At 39.3% G+C, this 24820-nt stretch overlaps 2 protein-coding genes across 2 annotated transcripts; one reads left to right on the top strand and one right to left on the bottom strand.

The window, feature by feature from the left end:
• Positions 1-1309: 1309 nt before the first annotated feature.
• On the top strand, positions 1310-5627 carry pts (6-pyruvoyltetrahydropterin synthase). The gene is made up of 6 exons (XM_029455916.1): positions 1310-1482; positions 2326-2405; positions 2505-2527; positions 3144-3200; positions 4441-4511; positions 4604-5627. Exons 1-6 carry the CDS (start codon positions 1391-1393, stop codon positions 4725-4727), a joined length of 447 nt encoding a protein of 148 aa, XP_029311776.1. The 5' UTR covers positions 1310-1390; the 3' UTR covers positions 4728-5627.
• A 4098-nt stretch (positions 5628-9725) lies between these two features.
• LOC115024373 (myosin heavy chain, fast skeletal muscle) lies at positions 9726-22821 on the bottom strand. Its single transcript, XM_075074156.1, is given in 39 exon segments — positions 9726-9856; positions 10594-10725; positions 10818-11018; positions 11116-11286; positions 11494-11619; positions 11814-12017; positions 12105-12413; positions 12524-12648; positions 13081-13246; positions 13588-13771; positions 13893-14089; positions 15256-15374; positions 15463-15589; positions 15677-15691; positions 15693-16067; positions 16136-16226; positions 16311-16456; positions 16527-16703; positions 16779-17021; positions 17128-17383; positions 17516-17652; positions 17889-18012; positions 18083-18200; positions 18294-18381; positions 18476-18573; positions 18658-18964; positions 19055-19225; positions 19311-19460; positions 20178-20296; positions 20454-20592; positions 20661-20764; positions 20844-20942; positions 21020-21083; positions 21169-21261; positions 21390-21504; positions 21597-21624; positions 21738-21894; positions 22394-22537; positions 22618-22821. Coding segments are annotated over 39 exon segments (5841 nt in total). The 3' UTR covers positions 9726-9838.
• Positions 22822-24820: the final 1999 nt, after the last annotated feature.

Raw genomic sequence — 24820 nt, 5'->3', positions numbered from 1 at the left:
AACAGATACAAGGACTTCTGCCATAAGGGTCCATTTCCAAGGATACATCGGTTTCAATAAATATGAATAAATGCTACGCGACTCATTAGCAACAAATAATAATAATAATATTAATAATAATAATGTTCTTCATCATCATCATCATCCTCCTCCTCATCATCATCCTCATCATCCTTGGTAAATTACTCCAAATGTCTCGACTGTTTTAGTACTTGTGATCCTCATGAGATCTGGCAAAATTGGCTTTGGTGATTCTCAAGCTGTCATATGACCTGAACAACCAGCATGTGACCGCAAGGTGTGAACAAGACACCATTATATCAGTGCTTTCTTTTTTCAAGTCAAAATGCTGTCAGAAAAGCCCTTTGTAAGTAGTACATTTACTCAAAACAAATGTAAAGGTACCTGGATTTATTACCTATTACTGATTACTTATACTTAAATTTTACTGCCTTCCAGATGGAGTATTGGACTTTTTGCTCTACTACATTTATCTGACATTTATAAATGATTTCCAGTTTAAGATACGACACTCATGATAATCTCAGAAGAATATGTAACATTTTTCTAGATTAAACCAACCAGCAGCAAGTTTCACATTCATGCATCATTATTAATAATAATAATAATAATAATAATAATAATAATAATAATAATAATCCAAAAATATAATATCGAATCATTCACTTTTACTTTACTAAAGAGTACATGTTGCTACGTATAGCCTACTTGTGTTTACCTTTACTTGTAATAGAGTAGTTTTACATTTAAGAAAGGGATCTGAGTGCTTCTTTCACAAATTGCTAACACTAGTTTTACCACTACTGTAGCAGCTACATTATAATGCTGTTTACACTGAACACTGAATGGAACCATCCTTTATTTCGGCCATGTACATTTTACAAGAAAGATATTTTATTGTTTTGACTAAAGTCACTAATTATGCATACATGCAGTGGGGAAATATGGTTTTACTTCATAAATAATAGGTTTTATGAATCAACTGACGTGTAATACAGAGATAACGGAAAATGTTGCAAATTGATGAAAATTAATTATAACCATAAATACAAATGTTATTACATTTCTGGCCTTTGCTCGAGTTATGTTTTCTAATAATTAGAAAAATGTGTTTTCCTCTAGTAGAAATCTAAACTACTCTAACTTTTAATGGCATGCATTGTATCCAGTTTACTGTTACTTAAAAACCCATTCGGCCGGAGGGGTTTGATACGCATCTGGGACATGTGAGATGTATTTACGCCTTGATTTGAGCCAATGACTAGGCAGCGTGTGTCAAGGGGGCTGGAGTTTCGGCAGCAGTAGACCATTTCATCCTGCTCAGTCCGGGCTCTCATCAGATTATTCCCTCTCGTGTAGCCTGCTGACCATGGCTGGGTTCTCTGTGAGCGACAGCGCGGCGGAGCGTATCGGATACATCACTCGGGCCCAGAGCTTCAGCGCCTGTCACCGCCTCCACAGGTAGTAGCCTTCATCATTTGCTTTTTGTTATGAGACAGACCCATTAGAGAGATACAGCCTCTACTTCCTAAACCTAGCGGCAATGTTGATATTGGTTTATGCCGATGGAAGCAAGGAGCAGTGGCACAATGTGTAGGGTTGTACATATTATAATATGAGGCAGCAGTTTTGTGTATGCGTTGCAAAAACAGACATATTGGAATCACGACAGATACTCGCGGTACGAGCGGCGGTTCCCGACATGAATCAGTTTATCTAACCTACAGTGCCAATAAAGCGGTATACATGTTACCGATAGCCCTCTGTGTTTACTACTGTACATTTAGCATGAATAAAAGCTTCAGACACTTGGGATTTGTAGTTCATTTGAGTCCAAAGATACGACTCACTCTACAAGCGCTGGTGCTGCCTTCAGGTGCTGTCGGCGAAGTAGTAAGAAAAATAAATAAATAGTTTCTTTATGTATTTAAGTTGAGTTTATATAAAACAGAGAAGCAGCAAATCCACAAATTTGAGAATCTGGAACTAGAGAACAGTTGGAGATTGAAACTGATTCAAACAGTTAATTGATTACCAAAATAGTTACAGATACATTTTCTGTTAACAAACTTCCTTGATTTATTGACTAATCATTTAATTTCTACTCCTTTTTCTACATGATTATTACACTTCTACAACTTTACAACTTCTAAACTCTGAAATTTGAGTGTACGAGGTGCATCTGAAGGCAGTACACTTTGCTTATTGTCCTTGTTTGAATTATACAATCATAAATCACAAACATGATAGGAATCAAAATCACTATCTGTGTGGCAGATTTTGATAAATGTTACTTTTTTCTAGTGTTCACTTGAGTGATGAGGAGAATAAAAGAATTTATGGAAAGTGCAACAATCCCAATGGTCATGGTCACAACTACAAAGGTCAGTCACACTCTTTCATGTACCTGTTATGTAACACATTACAAGTGTGAAACACTAATTAGTTGCTCTTTCAATCAATGTTCTCATTTCTGTCCACAGTGGAGGTCACAGTGCGTGGAAAGGTGAGTGTCCATCCGACACTTAGATAACTGTTGTTTTTACTCTTTGAGACATGTTTTAAAACATATTTTAAGCTTCATCTCTCTTCACCAGCTAGCGATCCTTTTTATCCTTTTTTCTCTGAATTTGGGGTTTAGTGACCTGAAGTGCAGTTTACCATTCATGATCATCTGTAAGAAATATTTTAGGTTTTGTATCAGATATAAAAGGGAATAATTAATGGGTGGTGATGGCCTAGTGGTCTAGTGGTACGCCTTCCGAACAAAATACCAGGCTGCCACCATTGTACCCCTGAGCAAGGTACTTAACCCTGAGTTGCTTCCAGGGAGACTGTCCCTGTACTTAGTTCAATGTAAGTCGCTCTGGATAAGAGCGTCTGCTAAATGACCTGTAATGTAATGTAATGTAATGTAATTTAATTAAAAAAGTAGAATTTGGTTTTCCCGACCAGAAGTCATGCACTCCATTTATTTGTATTTGACAAAAATATAACAGAACACTTAAATTCCTAACTAACATGGAAAACAATCAGAAGGAATAGAAAATGATGAGATCTGTAGGATGTATAATGTAAGTGACCAAACATGTGTGTGGCCTTCATCCTGTGAACGTCCACAGATTGATTTTCTCACTGGCATGGTCATGAACTTGACAGACTTGAAGAGGTGCATTGAGGTAAGACAAGAGAAGAAGGAATACTTTATTATATTACTTTTGTATATTATATTTTTACACGCACACACACGGGTCCGAAATACACACCATGCGCCAACAGGACCTATACTATCTCTCTGCCCACCGTATTATATGTATACTATGAAGTACAACCTGTTTCCTAAATACCAGTGAGTTATTGCCATGTCTAGAAAAGTATTAAATGAGTATTCTGTAACTGCTCGAGGTTGCTGCATTGATCAGTATTTGCTTCTCTGTTACAACTATACTTTTGGTTCCTTGCCTTACATACCTTTTGCAGGATGTGTCAAATGTATACTGTATATTATTATTATTATTATTATTATTATTATTATTATTATTATTAATAATAAATTGTTCTGGCTAAAAGCTACATATTTCATTCACAAAGTGGTTTTAATACTTAACATGATTTAATGTGTGGTCGCTTGGCTTGAGATTCATCACCTCAGATTTATACTGTAAATTGCAGAGTCCATATTTTGGCATATGAGTGAATACACTGGCATACTGCAAGCTGTAAACACGCTGTTAAACTCAACATGAGCTTTACATTCATTCCCCTTTACGAGAGTGCAAGCATGTATGTTGTCATGAGTCCTCCTGGGAGCACAAAAAACGTTTAGTATGATCATTTGAGGGGGATTGAAAGGAAGCATATGTACCTGCTGTTTGCTGCAGACTTATTGTTTGGATGTATTAATGTGCTCTCCACCTAATCTAGTGCCTAGAAAATAGAACATGTACTGCCCCATATAACAGCATTACTGTGCTATTAATATCTACATCAGCCGTGTTGCTTTCTACATCAGTGCTGTGACACTGGGACAATTCTTTACATGCATACATAAGTATACAGCGTATTAGCTTTTCTAGATTTATTTCCAGGTTTATACAACACTGGCTATTGCCTCCTCTTTTATCCACTCAATTAACACTTAATATTAAAGCCGCATTTTGGGCACAGAACTTCACAAAAGTTGGGCACAACACACCCGTTGGACATACAGTATTATCACCATATACAATTGACAGTTTAGACATCTGACAGACATAAAGCAACATTAGAAAACATTTAAAGTTGTTTCTGTTGATGAGAGATGAATCCAAACTGTAAGGTTTAAGCCTTAAAACCAAAACTATGCGCTGAAAAGGGCTTCCGCAAGTGTTATTTTGCAATTTTTTATTGACTGATTAAATGAGTGATTCTGTCCTGCAGGAAGTCATCATGATTCCACTGGACCATAAAAACTTGGATAAGGACGTCCCATACTTTGCCAAGGTTGTCAGGTGAGTTTCCTTGTCAGCTGCTTTCACAACAGTTCCTACAAAGTGTATGCACATTACACTGATCGCTACTTTGTGTCTCTCTGTCCATTCAGCACAACTGAGAACGTGGCTGTTTACATCTGGGATAACATGGTGAAGGTGGTCCCGCCCAGCCTGCTCTACGAGATCAGGATTTATGAGACCGATAAGAATATTGTCATATATCGAGGAGAGTAGAATGTTGATTAATTTGATGTTTGAAACAAGTATTCTTGTAGAATTTCTCTTCTAATAATGGAAAACACTATTAAGTGATTCACAACCTTTTTGTCTGACGAAAACAAAGCAATGTCTAGTTGCTTCGCCTAATGACAGTGTGCTCTACAGGTGTTAACCAGATCAACCAAAGATTGATTTTTTTTGTAGCTTTGCTTTATTTTATTTCAAACTTATATGTAGTTTTTTGTAGCACAGATGTTTTTTTCTGTCCCAACCCCCAGGTTGGTAAACCTTGATTTAGACCTTTTACAGAAACCCAAACTGCTTATAAAACATTCCTTTTTATATTATATAAAGTATAATGACCAAACAAACAAGAACAACATGAAAACTGATTTTTTTTAACAACCTGTGACTTATGGTGTAATTACCCGACTCTTGGGGTGTAATATCGTCGTATAAATCAGTAAATATTAAATACTCACCAGTTCCTACGAGTACTTAAATGTGGGGACAGTGGAACAAGGGAGTAACAATTGGGAATTTTAGAGCAAAGAAGAAATAAGTTATACTTATTATCATTATTATACTTTAATTTTACCTGCAGGGTATTTCATAGAAAACTAGATTATTATTTTTTTACTGCGCAGGTGTTTTTGTATATACTGGGTACCTAAGTATTTTAGAGGAACAGATCAATTATTTTTACTGTAAGTGATTAGTAAGTACTGGGTTTTTACAGAGGGTACTAGTGTAATGAATTCACTTAAGTACAACATATTTGCCCTGTTTTTCTTAATTAAAGCTATGATGGGTAATGTGTTTTAGAAATGTTTTTGTTACACTTGTTGAAAACTCTTTACATCAGGACATCAATCAATAAATGAAATGCTCTGACAAAAAAAGAAATGAATCTGGTATCTGTATTGTATTGTTGGTGTTGCAGGACTGATAAGTCCCTCCAAATCCTTCCAGTTGGCCCGAACTGCCTGTCAAACTACCTGTGTACATCATGGTATGTCGGCCTGCGTGCACACTGCCCGTGCACTCATTATGCGTCACAGGAGTCTTCCACATATACGCTCTGAGGGTGTGTATAATGCTTGCAGATAGAGATACCTGGTTGTCTGAAACAACTTTTTTGCATGTCAAAGTACATTTTTGGCATGTCAGCTATAATGACTGTTATGTCAAAGCAAATTTATCCAGAGCTAAAAATGTTTATTATATAGATTGGTGATTCGCCAACATATACAACCATGTGAATCATTAGGGCTAAAGATTAGCTTGAACGGTTAAACTAGGCAGTTTTTTCCAAAATTGTGTCTATGGGGCAAAGTGAGCCAAATGCTTTGGGGTAAATTGACCCAGTGGTTGAACCTATCCTACCACAATGTACTGAAGCTAAGTTATGTCTCTGAAGCATTACATTGTATTTCACTGTTGTATTTCATAACTGGTTAGGTCTATCATACATCCTTACATATGTTAAACATTTTTAGAAAAGCTATCATGCCAAGAATCTACAAGAGGAAAACCAACTGGGGCTCAACACCCCTTGAAGAGATGGAGAGAGCAACCAGTGATGTCAAGGGTAGAAAATCCATCTGATTAGTGGCAAAAGACAGAAATATTGACAGGTCAACTCTGTGGGGGTTCATAAAAAAGAAGGAGGTCAAGGGAGTAAAAACTGTTGACTAAACAGGAACAGCAGAAGCAAAGAGGGTCTTCACAGAGGAGGTAGAGAAGGATCTTGCAGGCCACATCAAAAAGCTAGCTGATCAGTTCCATGGCCTTACTCCAAAGAAATGCTGTGAGCTGGAATTAGAATTGGCAGAAAGAAACGACACCCCTGTCCCTAACAACTGGAAATAGAAGGAGGGTGTGCATTTGACCACCTTTGTATTGTAACTTTATGTTTATCTTGTTTAGGTTAGGTTTAAGAAAATAAATAAGGCTATTTGGAAGAGGAACATTTGTATAATTAAATTACTATTTTAAAAGAGGCTATTACTTTTTTAAATTATGATCAGATTTAAATTTAAAAGTCAGATGTTTAATTTACCCCAAGATGGTTCAACTTACCCTCTGACTTGAAACATCTTACCCCTATGCTGGGGCAAGTTGAACCACTGGAACACTTTTTTTCTCATGGTCATATTTTCCAGGCCGTTTGTCAAAGATGCATTCTTAGAATTGAATCTGATTGTAGACACCCTGAAATATGGGTAAATGTTTTTCATTGAACTCAATCTATTTTCCCTTGCCTTGAGGGCAACTTAAGTAAAAATTGGATCATCTTACCCCACTCTCCCCTACTGATTAGCTGTGGTTACCCCGCTGCAAAAAGTTTTGTTTGGTCGCACTTTGCAGCAGAATCAAACCATCCATTATAATGCTTTACATAGAGATTGCGTGGCAATTGTGTGACTTTGCAACTCCCCGGTGTGGATTTGGGGTTAAAATTAAGTAAAAATATGTATGTATGTATGTAAATAAGTATTATCAGTACATTTTATTTTAAGTGTCAACAGTACTTACCATGCAGTAAAAATGTTCCCTGTCAGTGTTTTACTATGATATTTTATGTTTCTGGATTAATAGCATTTTACTGCAGCAGGTGCTTGTGCTAATTTGAACTCCTTTATATACTATTAGGTAGTTTAATCTACAGCAATGCATCATTGTTATGACCCAGAGTCATAATGGATATTTTGTATTTGTGTGGTTATTTGCTGTTTTTCCTCCCTGCCAGAGGGTGGTGCTGTTGACCTTGCTCTGTGTTTTTCAGAATGTTGAGTTACAGATGGAGGATGGTGATTGGACTGGAGACTGTACCTACTTTAAAATGGTACCTTACAAGGCCGGCTTCCCTCCTTTTCCCTGGCTTCCAACCAGACTGTGCTGTGCTGCCGAGTGGGTTGTCACTTCTGTTGTACTGATCTGTGTTAAAAATGTAGTTTTGTACTGCACGACAGCAACACTGGTCAAATCTTCGCATCTTCATCTCTGCCACCTTCAGCTCCACATCCTGTCCTCCAAATGATACAACATTGCTGGTCTCAACACCATCCTGTAAACCTTCCCTTTCACTCTTGCCGGTACCCTTATGTCATAAAGTCTCCTGAAGTTCTTCTCCATCCACTCCACCCTGCCTGCACTCTCTTCTTCACCTCTCCTCCACACACCCCGGCTCTTTGAAAAGTTGACCCCAAGTATTTAAACTCATCTACCTTTGCCAACTCTATTCCTTGCATCCTCATCATTCTGTTGTCCTCCCTCTTATTCATGCATATGTGTTCTGTTTTCCTCCGGCTGACTTTCATTACTCTTCATACCTCCAACTCTCCTCAACCTTCTCCCTACTCTCACTTCAGGTCACAATGTCATCCGCAAACATCATAGTCTACGGAGACTCCTGTCTGATCTCGTTTGTCAACCTGTCCATCACCATTGTGAACAACAAAGGGCTCAGAGCCGTTCCTTGATGTAGTCCCATCTCCACCTTGAACCCATATGTCACTCCTACCCAATCACTACCCTTGTACAAATCATACTGCCTCCCACAATACCACACTTCCCCTCTTGGCACCCTTTCATATGTTATCTCTAAGTCCACAGAGACACAATGTACCTCCTTCAGACCTTCTCTATACTTCTCTATCAACATTCTCAAAGCAAACATCGCATCTGTAGCGCACTATCCTGGCATAAAAGCATACTGCTGTTTGCTGATTAACACCTCACCTCATAACCTAGCTTCCACTACTCTTTCCCATAACTTCATGCTGTGGCTGGTCAACTTAATACCTCTGTAGTTACTACAGCTCTTCACGTCTCCTAATATAATGATGGATAAATTCCAAGCCTAAATTTCCCTGTGTGCGCTGCGCTGTGCACATGTGCAATGATATTTCCATTATTCTTGGTACCAGTACCAGCTCGGTCACTCTGTCTAGCCAACCAGTACAAGTCCTTTTCTCCATCCTTAGTGTCCAACCTCTCATACAACTTGTCATATGCCTTTTCCTTAGCCTTCGCCACCTCTCTCTTTGCCCTATGCTCTATCTCCTTGTACTCCTGTCAACTTTCTTCATCTCTCTGACATCCCGCTTCTTCTTTGCCAACCTCTTGCTCTGTATACTTTCCTGTACTTCCTCATTTCTCCACCAAGTCTCCTTGTCTTCCTTTCTCTGTACAGATTACACACCAAGTACCTTCCTAGCTGTCTCTCTCACTACTTCCGCAGTAGTTGCCCAGCCATCCGGCAACTCTTCTCTACCACCAAGTGCCTGTCCCAACTCCTCCCTAAACTCCACAACAGTCTTCTTTCTTTAACTTCCCCCATTTGATCCTTGACAGAAAACTCATTAAAACTGGGTAACTGGTAAATATGAAAGACATGCTGGAGAGTATTACACTTTAGACTTTACATTTTTTGTAAAGATGACAACTTTGAGACACTGACAGAGAAACTAAAGAGTAGAGGTTTGATGCGCTAAACAAACAGCTTCAGGGATGGAATGACGTAGCTAAACATGCTTCATCTTAAATGAATATCCTGCAGCAACTCTGATTGCTCCATATGGTCCTATGATTCCATTGGTCTATTCATGGTTGATCCACTGCCCTCATGCTAGTATTAGGTATTGTATGTAGATGAGTGACAGTGAAACGGGCAGCTGTTTTAACTCAGAATGTAAATGTTAGCAGAAATACTGTTGGGATCTGCACTGATCTCTGCAAACAGATGCTCAAATTAGATGAAAACTGTTCACAGACATGGACTTCGGAAATAAACGCAAACTCCTTCTTTCAGACTGATGATCTGCTGCAGTGACTTCTCTCTATGGTTAATAAGCATTACAACACTTCTAAGTTGCCAATACATCAAGAACTAGGATAAACTTCAGTATCCTTTCATTCATGTTGATATTCATAAACATGGCTGTACAGTATATCTACTGAAATACAATAATGCCATTAGATGTTGAGAAAAAACAAGACAAAGCTTATGCTTCACACCACTTTATTCTGCTACAATCTCACAACAACTAACAACTCTGATGAGTCTCTACTTGTACTAAGAACTTGTATAGAAGATGTCTTCTGTGTCATCACTGCAAGGTCTACTCAGATTCAGCAGCCTGGGAAGGGAAGGGAAAACAGGACAGGAGAGGACAGAGCAGGACAGGAGAGGACATGACAGGAAAGGAGAGGACACGACAGGGGACAGGGCAGGACAGGAAAGGAAAGGAAAGGAAGGAAGGAAAGGAAAGGAAAGGAAAGGAAAGGAAGGAAGGAAAGGAAAGGAAATATAAAAGTGTTTTAATATAATAAAACAACCTACTTTCTTAGAGTAAAATTCCAATGGTCAACTACATACAGTAAGCACCTGTGTCACCTGTGTGACCTTTCTGAAACCGGTATTTTATTGCATATTACATTTTCAAATCAGATCCATTTATTTCAGTGTCTTCATTAATCCTTAAGGGATCCTTACTGCGTGCCATTTACAACAGGATACCTGCAGATTTCTTTGTCCTTTTTGTAAAAATTAAAAAGTATCCCTTTTACGGCACAATAGTACATGCAATGAATTCTTGATCCCATGGGTAAAATAAGGACGAGTGACAAGAAAAAAGCATTACATCCAAAAGTACTTTGTATACATGGAAGGAAAGAGTTGTTGTTGTTGATGCATTGTGATTCATTTGGTTGGTTGTTTTTACCTATATGATGACATATGTGTTTCTTTGATTTAGTTTCTCGTTATTAATGATAAATGACCATCTAAGATATTTACCATGTTTTAAGTTACTTTACTAAGCCAATAAGATTTCAAATAAACCAAAACAAACTCTATAAATCTTTCAAATGTTACCTTTCCAAACTCTCTGCTCTTGGTTCTCATCTTGTTGACCTGGGACTCAGCAATGTCTGCCCGCTCCTGTGCCTCCTCCAGCTCATGCTGCACCTTCCTTAGCTTAGCAAGATGAATATTGGCCTGTTCCTCCTATAGCAAAAAAACAACAACACATAGTAAGCTATAGTCATAAAATGAATACAAAATAGTTTTTGTTTTCTTGCAGTCAAAAAAGATCTTACAGCTTCTTCATTGTGTCGTTTGTATGTCTTGACTTTGAGTTGCAGCTTGTCTACCAGGTCCTGCAGTCTCAAAATGGTCTTCTTGTCCTCTTCAGTCTGGTAAGTGAGCTCCTTCAATCGCCTCTCATACTTACGGATTCCCTTGATGGTATCAGCAGCTCTTCTCTGTTCACTCTCCACCTCACCCTCCAGTTCACGCACCTACAAAAGAAAGTCCAAACCCCACAAACCCAACATCAGCTGAATGTGTTCTTCTCCATAATGCCATGTTACTCTCATATGGACATAGGTGTGATACCCGAGCTTCCAGTTTCTGGTACTTCTTCTTGCCCCCTTTTAAAGCCAGGTTCTCAGCTTCATCCAGACGGTGCTGGAGATCCTTCACAGAGACCTCCAGGTTCTTCTTCATCCTCTCCAGGTGGCTGCTGGTGTCCTGCTCTTTCTTCAGCTCCTCTGCCACCATGGCTGCCTACAACACACAGCGAGTTTTAAGATTTACAATATTTTATTACAAATACCAAATTAATGCACATTATCAAGCTGCACCTAACAACAACAACAAGTATCGAGACAACCAGGCTGATTTATAATTATCATTGTTTTTACAATTATTAATCGCACTATATAAAGCTTTATGTTCTAGGTATAATTTAGAGGAAAAGTGCATAATATTTACATCAGTGATCGCCTTCTTGGCTTTTTCCTCCGCATTACGAGCCTCTCGGATTGTATCCTCCACCTCGCCCTGCAGCTGGCTGACGTCTGCATCCAGCTTCCTCTTGGAGTTGAGGAGACTGGTGTTCTATAGCCAAAGGACAATTAAGAAACTGTAAATACAAGATGGCCTATGTTTATACTTCACAAAAGTAATGTATCATTAGCATTTATTATGAGGTGGGTGTTTCTGGGGACCTGACAAATTCACAATTCAAATTCAAAATGTACTCTATTGTTACTGTATGGCTCTTACTAATACATTATAATAATGCTGCTGACCTGAGAGTGCAGTAGCCCTACTCTCTCACAGGCATCAGCCAGATCCTGCTCAGCTAATTTGCGGCTTCTTTCCGACTGTTCCACAGCAGCACTGAGCTCCTCCACCTCCGCCTGCAGCAGGCTGCTCCTGCGCTCCATAATGGCCATCTGCTCCTTCAGGTCCTCCTGGCTCCTCAGGGCCTCATCCAGGTGAAGGGTTTGTTCCTGCAGAGACACCGGCAGGTAAAAGTTGATTTACCCAAAATGGCTTCTAAAAGATAATAACCTTGTGTTGAAGCTGAACAATATTACTTTGAGGTGGGCTTGCATGTTCCTCAGCTGCTTCTGGGCTTCAGCTGCCTGTCGGTTGGCATGGCTCAGCTGTATCTCCATCTCATTGAGGTCAGTCTCCATCTTCTTCCTGAGTCTCATGGCTTCGTTCTTGCTGCGTGTCTCAGCATCTAAGGCGGACTGCATCATTTCAACAATACAGTGGTGATTGTGTTTCATCTGCTCGATCTCCTCGTCCTTCTCCGCAAGCCTGCGATCAACCTCTCCTTTGACTTGAGCTAGTTCCAGCTGGATACGCAGAATCTTGGATTCCTCATGTTCCAGAGAAGCCTCGAGTACAAATACAAATATGATTACATATGGTGAATGTGGCCAAAAATGGCATGTATGTATGTATATATAAGTATAGTATATCATTTCTTTATATAATGGGAAGTTACCTCAGCTTCTTCCAAAGCCGTCTGGATCTCTGTCTTCTCAGTCTCAGTTTGTTTCTTAATCTTTTCTAGCTCATGGAGAGCTTTGCCATTCTCTTCAAGTTGTTCAGTCAAATCAGAGATTTCCTCTAAATATGTAACACAACCAAACATAAAATAATTATAATTATCATGTCCACTATTGGGAGTATGCACAACTTCATGTGCAATTCTCAATAGAGATGGGAAGAAAGCGACATGGCACACTCGTTAGCTACTTTCAGCAACTGGTTAAAGTGATCAGTATGATCGATTCACTAACTAATCATTAGCTACTCTATAAAATGTGATTAGGAGTTACTCATTAACTAGTGGTTTACTAGCAGTTAGTTCCTCATTAATTCTTAATTTATTCACCAGTAACTACTCACATTGTGTGTACCTTATTGTAAAGTGTTACCTAACATTCATATAAAATCGTCCATTAGTGCTTTTTCAAAATCGTCTGATTCATTGTCAAACATGCTTTACATAAAATGTCCTTTTAAGAAAGGAATCTCATTTTACAGTAATAAACGTACGTTGTAGGTTTTTATTCTCTCCTTTGAGGGCCTCTAGGTGCTCTGTAGCTTCCTCATAAGTGTTCTTCATTTTGAAGAGCTCAGTGCTGAGGGAGCGAGACTCTTTCTGTGATCCATCCAGCTCAGTCTGACTCTCTTCGTACTTCTGCTTCCACTCAGACAGAATCTAAGGATGTCACAACACATTGGGTTTGATAAGGTTGGTTTGTCTGATTTTTAAGATTTTTATGTCATCTTATTGTGCTAGATGCTGTATCTTTGTAGGTGATCACACGCATCACTTCTGTTGCTGCAAGAAATGGTTACCCCATGTGAAAATAGGTTTTTATGAGCTACCACATTACAGATTAAAGCAGCAAATGTAAAAGCTTTTCTTAACTGGGTATGGGTAGAGTCACTAGTATGTTAGCCTGTATAAAGCAACAATCGCGACAAGTAGAACTGACAATGTTAGCATCTGTGGCTAGTTGTGATTTGAACAATTCACTTGCAGGGTGTCTCTGTTACCTTATCAAAGCTTCTTTGCTTTTTATCCAGGCCAGCTGCTTGAGCATTTGCTCTTTCCACATCAGCCATGAGGTCCTCCACCTCTCCTTGCAGCCTTTGCTTCGTCTTCTCCAAAGACGAGCACTTGGAATTCACAGCCTCAGCGGCCTCCTCAGCCTCCTGCAAACGTTGGGTAAGCTTTTTCCTGACCAAAACAAAATCAGTCAAGTCAAAAGCCATCAATGTCATTTTGTTACATTGCAAATATCCCATTTCCTATGTTTTTGCATGTATTTCTTATCTATGTGAATAATATTAACTCTCACTTGGCTTCCTCTAGCACATCATTGCGCTCGATGGCATCAGTCTCATATTTAGTTCTCCACTGGGCCACCTCACCGTTGGCCTTGGACATTGCTCTCTGGAGCTCAGCCTTGGCCTCCTGTTCCTCCTCAAACTGCTCCCTCAGCAGATCACAGTCATGACGGGTAGATTGAAGTGCATGGGCAAGGGCATTCTTAGCCTTATAGAGAAACATTTGTTAAAGTCTGAATTTATTTTGAGGCTCTTATGCTAAGCTAAACATCTACTGGTGAATTAAACCCCCTTGGTGGCCACAGTAGAAGGACCTTTTTTTCTCTAAGTACAATGAAACCTAGTGAAAAAGGCCACATCTGTTACCTTAGCCTCCAGCTCATGGGCACCAGAAGTAGGGGGACCACACTTTACAGCCCTGTTCCACTTTCACTGTGTTTGGGAGGCAGACACCCTCTCCATATTTAAGGGTAGGCGCAAGACTTTCCTCTTTGATAAAGCTTATAGTTAGGGCTGGCTCAGGCTTGCCTTGAGCTGAAACCCCTAGTCATGGGACTTACACCAAGCTCCTCTCTCCTCCTCCCTCTCTATCTGTCCTTCTCTTTCTGTATGCACTCATGTACCTAACTCAGCATCCAATCCATTATTATAATTGCCAACACCTGGAAGCTGACATCCTCCTGGATTTTTCATATAATATCACATAATCATTTTTGTCACATGGATTCTCATTTTATTATGTTGTTTAATCTTTACACACAACATTTATTACATGTCTGTCCAGTCCTGGGAGAGGGATCCTTGTGCACTGCAAGGGTCTAAAGTCAGAGGGGGTCGTATACTGTACAGTCTGTAAAGCCTGTTGTGGCAATTTTTTACTTTGTGATATTGAGGTACATAAATACCATTTTATTTGATTGATTGATTCACTGTATCCCTGCAAATGCCCTGACATTGCAAACATTAACCTATTTAGACTCGTTTTAAGCTCCGACCAGCTGAGCTAGATGACCTGGTTGCTGGATGCACAGCACATCTAGCCAGCATGTGTGAACAGACGCCCATATATCACATCACCATAAATTGACTTTTTTATGTACCTAAGTTTGTAATTTATATGTTCAGAACATGGTGGTTTATGTTAGTAATAGTCATTTATTTGTGCTGGTTTATAGTTTTAACTATTAATGATATGGCTGTTACATTTCTTTCACACACAAACACACACACACACACACACACACACGCACACACACACACACACACACACACACACACACACACACACACTTCTCTAATCTACTAATCAGTTAATTTAATTAACTTTGGAGTTCATTTTTGCAAAGGTTTGCATAGTACAGCTACGCAACAAACCTTGTTTTCTTCCTCGCGGTGCCTCTTCAGTTCCTCAACTTGCTGGGTAAAGGCAAGCTTAGCCCTCAATATCTGAGAGAGTATCACTTCTTTCTCCTCGAGAAGACGAGAGAACACCCCTGTTCAAGGGGTTTTAGAAAATAAGGTAAAAAAGGGAGAAAAGAAATGGACTCCAAAAGTCTATAAAATTAATAATTGACTCCATACCATTTTCATTCTGAAGTCTTGCACTTTGAGCATTTATTTCCATGATCAGACGAGTGTTCTCATCATGTTTTGTCTTGTATTCACTCAGTTGGTCTTCCAGAGAGTGACACAGCTTCTCATAATTAATCTGTTGTATTGAGAACATTAGTTAATGAAAACTTGATTTACCATTTGGTATTGATTACATACATATTCTTTCCATTCTCTAGCTTACCTTTGCCTTGACCATTCAGCTCTATGTTGCTGGACAGGTCATCAATCTCCATCTTGAACTCATTCTTTTCCTTCTCCAGCTTCTGTTTGACTCTCTGTAGGTTGTCAATCTGCTCCCCCAACTGAGCCACACTGTCTGCATGTTTCTTTCTTAAAACTGCAGTGGTGGCCTCGTGGTGGAGGGTAGACTCTTCCAGGTCTCGTCTCAGTTTCTGAAACTCAACCTCTCGCTTCTTGTTCATCTCTATCTGAATGGTGGTGGCTCCTCCAGCCTCCTCCAGCCTCTCACTGATCTCCTCGAGCTCCCTAGAGAGATCGGACCTTTGCTTTTCCACCTTAGCCCTGGCAACACGCTCCACTTCAACCTCCTCTTCCAGCTCTTCAATGCGGGCCTGGTCAAAGCAAGAAAAACCTGATATTATTCATTCATTTTCAGTTAACCTTCAAATTTGTTAAGTACCTGAAGCTCCTTGATCCTCTTCTGAGATTGCACAGCCACACTCAGCTCATTCTCAGTTTTGCTCACAAGTTGACAGAATTCAAAGTCTTTCCTGTCATGCAAAACCACACCTTATGATTAGAGCATGTGTGAAGTACTTATCATTATGCTTAGACCCTGCTGCACCAGTACATACTTTTTAAAGTGCTCCTCCAGCTGTTGCTTGTTATTTTCTAAATCCATTATGGATTCTTGAGTTAGTTTCAGATCTCCTTCAAGCTTCCTTTTGGCCCTCTCAACTTCCATCCGGATCTTCTTCTCTTGTTCCAGAGAGCCCTCAAGCTATCACATGGACAGTAAAATTAGTAAGTCATCCATGCTATGATTTCAAGAGGTCGTGTCCATAGCTTACATCATCAACGTGTTGCTCCAACTTGATCTTGGCTTTGCTCAGACAGTTGACTTTTTCTTCTTCTGCTTGCAAGTCATCCATTGTCTGCCGGTGAGCCTCTTGCAGAGCAAGTCTTTCCTTAGATAAGTTGCCGATGGTATCATCAAGATATGACATTTCTTCAGTCAGATTCTTCACCTGAAAGTATAAAAAGTTAACATGTTAGTAAAAGCTGCTGAGTTTGGTGTTCAGATAACCACCAAGCAAACACACCTTTTTTTCAGTGTCATGTTTTTCCTTCTCCACTTTAGCCAGGGTAAGCTCCAAATCATCAATGTCTTTCTTGAGCTCAGAGCACTCGTCCTCCAGCTTCCTCTTCTTGGTGGATAGTTCAGCGTTCACCCCCTCCTCGTCCTCCAGTCTCTCGCCAAGTTCTTTAGTTTTGGACTCCAACCAAATCTTGTTCTTAATCAGCCCGTCACATCTTTCTTTTGCATCTACCAGACTCAAACTTTCCTATTAAATAAATAACACAATTTGCATTTATATAACATGCAGTTCTACTTTCCTACTTACCTAAGTAGATATATCTACTGCAAAAAAGTGTGTTTTCTATCCTCACAGAGTGAATCTGCAGACACAAGTCATTCTTCTCCTGAAGCAGGGAGACCATTTTGGTTTCCAGTTCCTTCCTCTTAGCCTCAGCTTTGGCTAAATCCTCCTTACACTTGGCAAACTCTACTTTCATGATGGCCATCTCCTTCTCAGTCTCAGCACTCCTCAAGAGTGGTTTGATCTTGAAGTAGAGCTTCATCCATGGCCAGTGTTTTACATTCATGAAAGAGCGAATGTTGTACTGCACAATGTAAATAGATTCTCTGAAAAGACAGAGCTTGTTCTTAGTTCTTCAGCGTTATAAGTAAATCTTCCATTGAAATACTTGCAACTAAGCAGCAAACATGAAATTTATTTAGACTGATGATCTGGCACCACACCATAATTCTGATTACCTCCTCTGCGTCATTTTCTGTAACTCCTTCCTTCTGAGAAAGCCACGACACAAGGCTTGAGTGATGGTGATGAGAGAGGCCAGTTTTTCATCCCTCATCTCTTCCAGTAGACCCAAGAGCCCTGCTTTAAAGAATACCTACAGGAAATACAAATATGGACATATGTTGAGATACTCTTGTGATACCCAATGAACCATATAAGTGGGAACACTTTCGGATTTTCAGAGGATTGCGTGATTGTCAGAGGGTCTATTCCGAAAAGGTACAAGAATTGATGGACACAGCCCACCCTATTCTGACTTTGCAAAGGGGGTTATAGATGTTGTTAGATAATCTCACAAAAACTGACACTGAGGACTTCAAAATAAATTACCTTGCTATGCCCAAATTTATACTGTGTGTGATCCACATCGATGGACCCCAAGAGCTTCTCGGCAGCTTTCTTGTTGTCAATGAATTTCCCCTCAGGAATCACACTAGCATTCAGTACTTTGTACCTACAAGGAAAAAAGAGAGAAAAGTTAGTTTTTTATGTATTTCTCATAAAGCAACTCTAATGCTTCTTACCTTTGCTTGAAATCCCCATACAGGATTCTACTAGGGTAGCCTTTCCTGCAGATCCTGATTCCTTCCAGCACACCGTTACATCGCAGCTGATGGATAACTAGATGGTGTTCCAAAATCCCTAAAATTCAGCCATAGCCACATTACAATTGAGTAGCTTGAGATACTAATTAAATATTCTAATAAAGAGTGTTTGTAACATGAACTGAATTACCTGGACTTCTTATATCATTTGGAATCAGACACCTAACAAAGTGAGGATGGGTGCTCTTGAGATTTGTCATTAGCTTCCCCAGGTTCTCCTGTGAAGGATTATCAGTATTAATATGTTGCTATAACCACTGTAACAAAATTAATTACAAAAGTTAATAACATTTAATATTATTGTACAGTTACCCTGAAGAGGGCAGACACAGTCTGGAAAGATGAGCCCTTCCTCTTTGCTGCTCTCTTTACAATAGCCCCAGTTCCACCACTTCCTCCACCAGGGTTCTCTAAAAGAACACATGTTTTTATCTACCTTATAAGGCTGAACAGTAAGACCTTTAAATTAAAGAAATGTTCAGAACACTTCTTACCATCAGATGAAGAATAGGTAGAATAGAGGAAAGCCAGTAGTTTGAGGCTGGCTTTCTGGTAGAGCTGGACTACAGTGTCATTCAGTGGGTCCTTGTTCTTATCCAACCAGCCTGTGATGCTGTAGTCCACAGTGCCAGCGTAGTGCACCAGGGAGAAGTGAGCCTCAGCCTTGCCTTTGACGGGCTTGGGTTTCTGAAAGTTGTTTGATTTTCCAAGATGTTGGTCATACAGCTTGTTTTTGAAGGTGGTGTCTGATGCCTTGGGGAACATGCACTCTTCTTCAAGGATGGAAAAGATGCCCATTGGCTGTTGAGGAAATTAAAAAGTACTTTACACAAAAAACACAAGGCATTTGTTTCTAAAACTTTGTGCAATATAATATTTTAATAAACCAACCTTTTCAATGAGCTCGATACAAGCAGCCAAATCCATTCCAAAGTCAATGAACTCCCACTCAATGCCTTCCTTATTATACTCTTCTTGCTCCAGCACAAACATGTGATGGTTGAAAAACTGTTGTAGTTTCTCATTGGTGAAATTGATACACAGCTGTTCCAGACTATTATACTGCAAAACAAATAATTTACTGTAGAGCATGATGAAATTATTCAGTATTAAGTTACAGAAGACACCATGCTTAATGCAAACTTACATCAAATATTTCAAACCCAGCGATGTCCAAGACCCCGATAAAGAACTGCCTGGGTTGCTTGGTGTCAAGCATCTGATTAATGCGGAGGACCATCCACAGGAACATCTTCTCATAGACTGATTTGGCCAAAGCACCAATCGAATTGTAGACCTGCACAATGACACATGGCAGTGAGTTCCCAACACATCAAAGAAAAAAAGGCCCATAAATGATTTAAAATATTGTTTTTTTGAGCAGAAGAATTCCACAACTGATATATTATTAATAAAGTTATTATGTTAAACATGCTATCAAACACAGACACAGAGCAACACTATATTAACATTAATATATTTTGTTTGTTTGATCTGATGAATGTAAGTCCAATATTATCTATCCTATTAGCTCTCTTTTGATTCCCATCCACCTCTTAGAAAAATACCGGGCTATTTAGTTGCAAGACGTTAAAACTTATTTCACAAGCTGGTTGCTAACTTTGCCTGTTAGCCATCTGGTAGTAGACAGGTAGTGTTATGAGGGTTTATCTGAGCTTTTAACATTAAAACAGCTGCCTGCTGCTATAGTTTTAGGGTGAACAGACTTTTCAAGCCGTACAACAAAAACAATAAGCTGAAAGAGGCTAAAATTCTCGGTAAAGTTGGATGGTAACTCTGTGCGGGTTCGCCAGTACTAGTGAGAGCTTCTCCATTACACATAGAGTTTTTCAATTGCTATAACATAAATAGTAAAGGAAAGAGGGCATATCACATTGTTGCATGTAAAATACTTTCTAAATTTAGAACTACATTATGAATTTTATTATTTATTTAACCTTTATTTATACAGATGATGTCATTGATTTCTTTAAAGTATTTCATTACAACACACCTGCTGAACAGTCTGTCCTTTGGTCACATACTCATTCCCAACCTTCACTCTGGGATAACACAGTGCTTTCAGCAGGTCGGCAGAGTTCAGGCCCTTAAGGTAAGCTACTTTGTCAGCCACTGATTGAAGAAAAAGTCAAAAGTAAGAAAACTATAAAGCCGAGTGTGATAGAAGAGAAGAAACGTCAGATGAGAAGTAGAACAACAGAAACAAGGAGAAACAAAACAGAAAAAATAAATCCAAAGATTAAGGTAGAATCCTGTGAGTAACAGTTACCCTCTGACCCATCTGGCTCTGCCTGCTCTTCTCTCTGCTTCTGCTTGAACTTCATATTCCCATAATGCATCACAGCTCCTGTTAGCTTGTAGATGCCAATCTTCTCCTCTTCAGTGAAGCCTAGGGTGTCGATAGCGCTCTGAAAGTACAGCACAACAGATGTCAGTCTCAGTGCATGTTTGCAGCTAGGTTGTAAATACAACTTACATCCGTGGCCATGAGTTCTTCACTGTCATCAATACTGGCCACGCTGATCTCCCCTTGGCTAACAAATGGGTAGTCGTAGGGGTTGGTGGAGATGAGAAGAGTCTCTGCATGGAAAAATAATGTGCAAGTCAAATCAATAAACAAGACACCTGGTCTAAGTGTAACATTGTGCTCTGATGTTACCTATCAGCTCAGGCTTCTTGTTGGACATGACCTGGTAGAAAATATGGTAACTCCTCTCTGCAGACAGCTGAAATGTTACTCTGGATTTTTCCAACAAATCTATCAAAAGAAACAAGATTGACTTAAACTAAACTCCAACTACAAAAAGATTACGTCTCCATTGTATTCTAACTCACAAGTTTCAATATCAGCAGAAGCTAGTTTTCCTGTGGTTCCAAAAAGGATTCTTATGAATTTGCCCTGAAAAACAAAACAATAAATAATGTAAGAAACAAGGTGAACCATCAGAAATTGGTATTAACTAAGTTTCTTTCTTTTCACTCACAAAACGTGAGGAATTATCATTTCTGAGAGTTTTGGCATTTCCAAAAGCCTCAAGCAGCGGGTTAGCAGAGATGATCTGGTCCTCCAGATTCCCCTACAGCAACAGAAAAAAACAAAATACGATATTACACATGCAGATATGAAGTGATTTGGTTACAAATAAATGCAATAGAAGGTTATTAGTAGACCATTCATAAGACTATATAATCATTATAATATTACATGTAATTTTCCGGAGGCAGCAACATCTTTTTTCCTGTCCGCAGACCCTGCGATTGTTGCAAAGTACTGGATGACTCGTTTGGTGTTGACAGTCTTTCCTGCACCAGATTCTCCACTGCACAACAAGAGAAACCAACCACAACTGTTTTATTTGCTCTTTTGACAAAAAGCTTCAAAGATGTGCTGTAGCATCAACACGCAGCTTACGTGATGAGGATGGACTGGTTTTCTCTATCTACAACAAATAACACCACAGTCACATTAGAAAGGTACCGTGCATTGCTTCAGAACCTTAACCTTATAGAAAACTCAATATAACAATAATTGTTTTTTCATTCTGCAGTTTACCTGTAAGCATGAATTGATAGGCGTTGTCGGAGATGGAGAAGATGTGCGGTGGAGCCTCCTGGCGCTTCTTGCCCCTGTAGGCCACCACCACCTCTTGGTTGTACACTGGGAGCCACTTGTAAGGGTTCACAGTGACGCAGAACAGCCCCGAGTACGTCTAAAACATTTATTTAGGTAAGGAAGAATTTGACAGTCAAAAGATGTTTAGAAGTTAAAATCAGACAAAACTTTGTTTTTGCAATATAACTTTCTCCTCCATACAAGGCATTATGTCAAATGTCATTATGAATAAAAAATGATTGATGTATGTTGAGATCAGCCTCTTTCAATTTGCTCAACAATATATTAGATTAATATGTTTTACTGACTAACAAGTCACTAAATAATCCCTTATTTTATATTCATTCTTGAATACCTGTGGACATAACACAACAGCATTACCGTCACAAGCGTCTCCGAATAAAGTATGGTAATTTTTACGCTCGTGGCACAGCAGACCTTTGCCAATGAAACTGCGTAAAAGGAGCTATTGCTTATTGCCTTTGTCAGGCAAGACATTTTCGGTATCATACAACATCACAAACTCTAATGTTGGTCTACATGGTGTCTGTTGAGCAACAACCATCATCAACTACAGTAAATGTTGCATTCCTCACATAGATCATCCACGCTGAGTAACGCTCTTTGAGGTTATACAACACAGCGGCCTCATTGAGGTGGGTCATCATGGCCATGTCCTCGATCTTGTCAAACTTAGGCGGGTTCATGGGGAAGAATTCGTCATCCTTCACTGTCACAACCTGTGAAGAGAGATGTGCGCTTCATCAGCAGAACAACATGGAGGGCGTGTGGGTGATTTCCTCGTGCACAGCTAACATACCTGTCCTGCATTAGTTTTAATGGTCGCTTTCTTGCCGTCTTTGCTTTGCAGAGTACCTTTAACAAACAACTCCTTTGAATCCACCACATACACTGCAGTTTTAGCATCAAAGGGCCTGTTTTGGGATTCGATCCTCTCTCGTTCGGGTCTCCTCAGGTACGGGGCAGCCTCCCCAAACACACTCATTTCAGCATCCAAACTCATTTTTGCCTCAAACTCCAGAGGGTACTGAAAGGTTAACCGTTAGAATTGTGGTTATGATAACTGTACAATAATTAACATCATTCCTCATAATCAATATCAACTCTTACCTCTGTGGGCTACAACAGGTCTGATTATGTGTCCTCCACCTAGAAACACCTGAATCACAAACCAGATACAATCCTACCTGTTAAAGTCAGTAACTATCAAACCCACACAACAATGGAACAGGAGCATGTCCTCACCAGCAGGCGTTCCAGCTGAAAAATGTGAACAGCTTTGACCCTTACTGCTTTTATAAGGTCCCTCTTGGTGCATTAGGAGACACAGCACACACCTATATTTAGGTCAAAGCCTCTAATGAATGTGGGTGGAGAGAGCTGATTAGTTTGGCATGTGATATCATGGAGATGTCACTGAGCTTTTGTTATAAATCTGTGGTGGGAGGCAACTGCAGCTCAAGAAAAGAATGAATGCTAAAGGAGGATGACCTCTGCCAGAGGACCTGCTCTCATATAGGTGCCGACTTGTTAATTGCTGTGTTTAGAAGATTAGAACCAAACAGTATCTCTAAAGTGGCATATCCACCGTATAAAGTCATTATTTGTATGTGTTTACATTGGTCTATGACCAAAATACCATAAAAGAGTTCTGTGGATAATTAATATAGTTAATTTATCTAATTCATTAATTTGGCTTTTATTCGACCAGCATGGTTTGTTGAGAGCGTAGATGTTAGACAGAAAAGCAGCATTAGTATACATGAACCAACACAGCGCCTCGACAGATTAACAAAAAATACAAAAACATAAAGAACATTTAAAAAAACATATAAACACATTTCTCATCAACAAACTAAAACTATACATTAGAACAGGGGTAGCCAACGCGGTGCCCGCGGGCGCTAGGTCACCCGCGGGCGCTTGGTCACCCGCAGAGCATGTTCTAAATAGCACTAGTCACCATGGAGCTACAACTAAAATGTGTATTTAATTGTTTTTCTGTTGTTTTTTTTTTTAGCAATAACACTTGAATTATTCTTTATTTTAAAATGACAATATTGAATATAGAATTTTAAAAACAAAAATGTTTTATGTATGAGACAAGCTAGCGGGAGCAGCTACGATGGGGCGCTAGGTGTTTACTGCTAAACATGGCAGAGAAGCGAAAGAAAACTAACTATTTTCACAATGATTGGGAGGAAGAATTATTTTTTACAACAGTGAAAGAAAAGTGTGCATGTCTCATTTGCGGGGACGACGGCAAAGCGACACATTGTGGAGACACTTCGGTACGTGTTACAGAAGCTACCATGCTAACTAACTAACTAACTAACTAACTAAATAACTACCTGCAGCACTGCGGGCAGAGTAAGCAGCTTTGGGCAGCAGCATCTCTTCTCACCAGGCCGGTGAACAAGTCACACAAAGCAACTGTGGAAATGTTCCGTCACGGACAGTTATCCGTTGTATATATGTTATTAGAGATATTCTTATTGACAATTATCTGTATCTAATTTCAGGAATATCTCTCACATTTTTGAGTGATTAATAAAGATTCTTCAAAAACGAGATTCTTCTTCAGCAACGGAAGCTTTCAATTAGAGCTGCACATTTGTTTTAATAAAGAAGAAGAAGAAAGCCTTTCCGGACGGAGAGGTCTTGAAAGGTGCAATGATGTTATTGAAAACACTGTTCTAAGACGAGAAGAAAGGTTCCGATGTGATCTCCTCTCTGATGTTACAAAGTTAGTGTTTGTACAAACAGGATATGATGTGAAGATGTGACAGTTAATGATTTCCTTAATGTTTTTACAGAAGTGTTTAAATATATCTGTGTTTCCTACCATAAATCATTGTTAATAATCATTGTGAGGAATAATTAACATTAACATGTGATCAGTGTCTCTTCACATATATGAATATGTATTATTATGATAGTTATTAATGATAATATCATTAAAGGTGAACCGTGCAACTATGTTATTCAGGAAGTTTATATCA

The sequence above is a fragment of the Cottoperca gobio genome, chromosome 19 (assembly GCF_900634415.1).
Source record: "Cottoperca gobio chromosome 19, fCotGob3.1, whole genome shotgun sequence".
Lineage (NCBI taxonomy): Eukaryota > Metazoa > Chordata > Actinopteri > Perciformes > Bovichtidae > Cottoperca > Cottoperca gobio.
The sequence above is the reverse complement of the archived record's forward strand: the minus strand, read 5'-3'. Positions and strand labels throughout refer to the sequence as shown.

Coding starts and splice junctions, on each gene's coding strand:
- pts (XM_029455916.1), top strand. CDS start 1,391: ATGGCTGGGTTCTCTGTGAGCGACAGCGCGGCGGAGCGTATCGGATAC. Junction 3,201..4,440: donor ACTTGAAGAGGTGCATTGAG/GTAAGACAAGAG, acceptor TCTGTCCTGCAG/GAAGTCATCATGATTCCACT. Junction 4,512..4,603: donor TACTTTGCCAAGGTTGTCAG/GTGAGTTTCCTT, acceptor CTGTCCATTCAG/CACAACTGAGAACGTGGCTG.